This window comes from Populus euphratica, unplaced genomic scaffold (genome assembly GCF_000495115.2).
Source record: "Populus euphratica unplaced genomic scaffold, PopEup_1.0 scaffold102.1, whole genome shotgun sequence".
NCBI lineage: Eukaryota > Viridiplantae > Streptophyta > Magnoliopsida > Malpighiales > Salicaceae > Populus > Populus euphratica.
The window spans coordinates 685,441-689,121 of record NW_011499957.1 but is presented as its reverse complement, the minus strand read 5'-3'; the positions used below and the strand labels follow the sequence as shown (position 1 = coordinate 689,121).

At 32.2% G+C, this 3,681-nt stretch overlaps 1 protein-coding gene across 2 annotated transcripts; it reads left to right on the top strand.

The window, feature by feature from the left end:
* The first annotated feature begins 344 nt into the window (after positions 1 to 344).
* LOC105138435 (uncharacterized) lies at positions 345 to 2,006 on the top strand. 2 transcript variants are annotated; one of them, XM_011044501.1, is made up of 3 exons: positions 357 to 1,224; positions 1,326 to 1,394; positions 1,539 to 2,006. In XM_011044501.1, the coding sequence occupies exons 1-3, from the start codon at positions 880 to 882 to the stop codon at positions 1,698 to 1,700; spliced, it is 576 nt and encodes a 191-aa protein (XP_011042803.1). In that variant the 5' UTR covers positions 357 to 879; the 3' UTR covers positions 1,701 to 2,006. The 2 variants fall into 2 exon arrangements, with proteins under 2 accessions (XP_011042804.1, XP_011042803.1); XM_011044502.1 differs by lacking the exon at positions 1,326 to 1,394 and having other exon boundaries at positions 345 to 1,224.
* Positions 2,007 to 3,681: the final 1,675 nt, after the last annotated feature.

Genomic DNA, 3,681 nt, shown 5'->3' with positions numbered 1-3,681 from the left:
TCAAAAATTATAATAAAAACAATATATGATGATGAAAAAAACTCCCAAATAAGAGCTTCATGGGTTTTGTCTACATCAAATTAATTATACTGTTTTATAAAAATTAAAAACATAAGAACATCCCTAGATAGTAGGTGTTAGCTAGGATTAAATCAGTGATTTTACTATGCAAAATAAAACAAAATTATCAATCTAAACCATACAATCTTAAAAAGACAACCTTAATTAAGGTTAATTAATACTATTTTAATAAATGTTATTATTGAATAAAGGAAGAGCGAAACAAATAGACTATTGCTCTCTAAGAAAGCCCATCTGCCATGGCAGCATCTTGGGCTGCCCTTTTTTCTTCCTGCTCTCAATCCCGAAGCTAATGCCGTAGGCCATCCACCATTTCATTGCCGAAGCATGAAGACAATAATTGTATATGGTTGAAAGGCAAGTCATGATAAAGAAGCAATGATGTGTTGCGAATCCGATTTGAACCACAAAGGTCAACTCTACACACCCAGTTTTCTTTATTTTCTCCTCTTGCACGTTCTTCTGTCACTATTTCAAGTCCCAAGTCTTTTGCTTTTTCTTTCTTCTTTTTCTTTCTCTTGAGTCTTGTTCTTGTGTTGCAACTGCTAATTTTAACTTCCACAACTCCCCTAGGCCCACATGGCAAAACCAAGATTCGACATTATTGGTTTCCTTTTCTTGCGTTCCTTAATCAATCATCATCATCGTCTCCTTTTCCATTATAAAACCCTTCTTTAGAAAGGTTTCTCAAAGCCCTGCAGGTGCCATAACATTTTACTGCTACCACTACCTTGCTAGCAAGCTACCGTCTTGGTTAATTCTCTCCTCATTTATTTTTGTCCCGAGAGATTCTGATATATGGAAAACTCTAATAATTATCCGTCCATTTATAAAGCTGTTGTTGGTTCAAAAGAAACGACAGTCTCTCCTGCTGAGGAGAGTGGTTGGACGTCTTATTTTGAAGATTTGTCTAATCATAAAGAAGAAGATCAGAGTTTATGCTCTAGTTTTGATAGCTCCTCAATGGTTTCTGATGCTGCTTCTTTTCCTCCATGGAAATCATCTCAAACAAATCATGTTGTTGCCTGCTCTTCCTTTGGGGCCTTGCCAGAAAAGTTAACTTCCAAGAAAACAAGAGCCAAAGAGATTTCTCTTGATGATTCCTTGGAGGATACTGCTAGTTCTCCTGTGAATAGTCCCAAGGTTAGATTAATTATTCTCTCTCCATCTCTCTCCTTTTTTAAGGAGAAAAAAAAAGTTCTGAAATGAGCTTTTCTAACTGTTTCAATGTTTTATGATCACAGGTTAGTGATTTGAGACAGATAGATATGAATCCCAGGAAGACAAATGATCGATATTTTAACAGTTCTCTTGTAAACTACTGATTCTTTCCATTTTTCCAAAATCTTCTTCCTCTTTCTATTTTTCTTCAAGTAATTAATTATTTTGGTACATATTATCAGCAGTTAACTTGCATAGTGAAGTCGCATATATAATTGATTCTTATGATTTTGTAGGGTAATATAGAAAGCAGTGGTTTAGAGCAACATGCAGAAGGGCTCGAGACAAGTGAAAGATGTGAAATGAATTTCAGTACTGTGAAAAATGACTGCATAGACCTAAAGAAGAGAGGATTGTGCTTGGTTCCTTCCTCCGTGTTAGTTAACTATCTTCGTTAAACTCATATATATAACCTCTCTCCCCACCCTCTCCCTCCCCCCCTCTCCCTCCCTCCCCCTCTCTCTCTCTATAAATATATATCTCTATGTCTCTTCCTTGCAGCAGAACTAATAATTTTCAAGCTGTATTAAGGGAATTGTTGTTCATATATATATATATATATATGGATTATTACCAGGTGATCTAAATGTACTTCTGTCTCTCTAGCTATATTTCTCTCTTACTTCATATGTAAACCAAATCTACTCCAAATCTTCTGTGTTGTATATATTCAAAAAATAAAGCGAAACATTCCTTAGCAAATTAAGCAAATGCATGTGAATATCATTTTCATGAGCATGTAACTTAATAAAATAATATCAGTATTAGTAGAAGGAAAGTCATATATTAACCCTATAAAGAAATAAAAATACGAGTAAAAGGCTAAAGTTATGGTAATTTAATAGTATATGAAACAGCTAGATAGACCAAATTGTGTGAAGCCATTGCCTGGGCATCTCAGAATAAATCTGTTTGACAGATGAACTTCGATATAGCCAATGTTAACATTTGTCTGCAAGCATAAGAAAAAACACCTGCGAAACCTTGATCCTGCCGCACCTAGATTGTTAGGGCTGCAATATGGATATCGTTGGACTCCAATGTGATATACTCAAGGCAGAATCACCTAGTGTTTAATTTACCCTGAAAGCTTCTTCATTAATATGTTAATTTCTGTTCATTTCTGCCATTAATTTTGTTTTCTTTGAAATTTATTTTGACAACATAGTTTGGTGAAAATCGTCGTCTGAATTCCCTAACGTGCAGCTTTAATTAGGTCAAAAGAAAGTAAAGAACTCAGTACATTTTTCGGTATGGAAGAGAATGATTTTGCCTTGACTGGACATATATATATTAGAGATAAACCTCTAGTATCGGCTTGAAAGATGTCAGTAACCTTGGATGCCATTGCAGACATTTGTCTGTCAATACGCATAATAGAGGTGAAGCAACTGATATTTTTGTTGAAGGAAACCCATATGCCAGAGATCAGTCTATTTAGAACCTTAATAATGAATTGGGGATTTTTTTAAAAGTACATATAAAATAATATTTTTTAATTTTTTAAAATTTACTTCCAACAACAGTACATCAAAATAATTTAAAAATACTTAAAAAATTAATTTAAAGTAAAAAAATTTCAAAATCTTACAAAAACACTTCTCAACCACGCCACCGACAGCTTTCATTTTTAACAATTGGAATTACTAAATGCTAATTGTTTTAAACAGAAAAAAATCATGGGTTTAACTTATATATGTAAGTTAAAAGGAACAGTTGGCAGCAAAGAAGGGATAAGTGTAGAAGACATGAAAATTCAGTACTGGAAACTTGAAAGCGTTAACGTTCCACCTGCCTGGCATGGACGTTATAGTATCTTCCTAAGGAGTACCATCTAATAATAATGATATAGCAATAATAGCAACATTTCACGTGTAATGTTTAATAAATATGTTTATGAGCAAGATTAATAGTTTTAAATTAAAAAAAAAGTTCGAATGCATTAAATGAGTTTCTTAATAAAAACATTATAATTCTGTCTGTTTTTTTTTTCATGAATTGAGTTGAAATTTTAACACTGTTCTACATTTTATTTTATTTATTATAGGATAAGCTTGTCAGTGGCAACGAAATTAGATTTATAAGATGTTTCCTAGTCATTTTCGGATTTGTTTTTTATTTTCCTTGTTGTTTTGGGATTTTTTTTAGTTCTTAATTATTTATATCAATTTATTCACTACATAACCATTTGTGAAGCTTCTTTTCATAATAGATTTGATATTATTAACATTTAGAGATTATACAATCAGGTTTTTCTCTCTAATTTAGAACTATAATTTTGGTTTAAAAAACCCCTTTTTTATTTTTCATTATATGCATTATATGTTGCGTCAACATTAATAATAATTTTCTCTAGATTTAAAATAAATAAATAATAAT

Bases quoted from the DNA above. Each gene is read 5' to 3' on its own strand.
- LOC105138435 (XM_011044501.1), top strand. From the start codon at position 880: ATGGAAAACTCTAATAATTATCCGTCCATTTATAAAGCTGTTGTTGGT. The intron at 1,225-1,325 runs GTTAGATTAATT...TTATGATCACAG, and splicing joins CTCCTGTGAATAGTCCCAAG to GTTAGTGATTTGAGACAGAT. The intron at 1,395-1,538 runs GTAAACTACTGA...ATGATTTTGTAG, and splicing joins GATATTTTAACAGTTCTCTT to GGTAATATAGAAAGCAGTGG.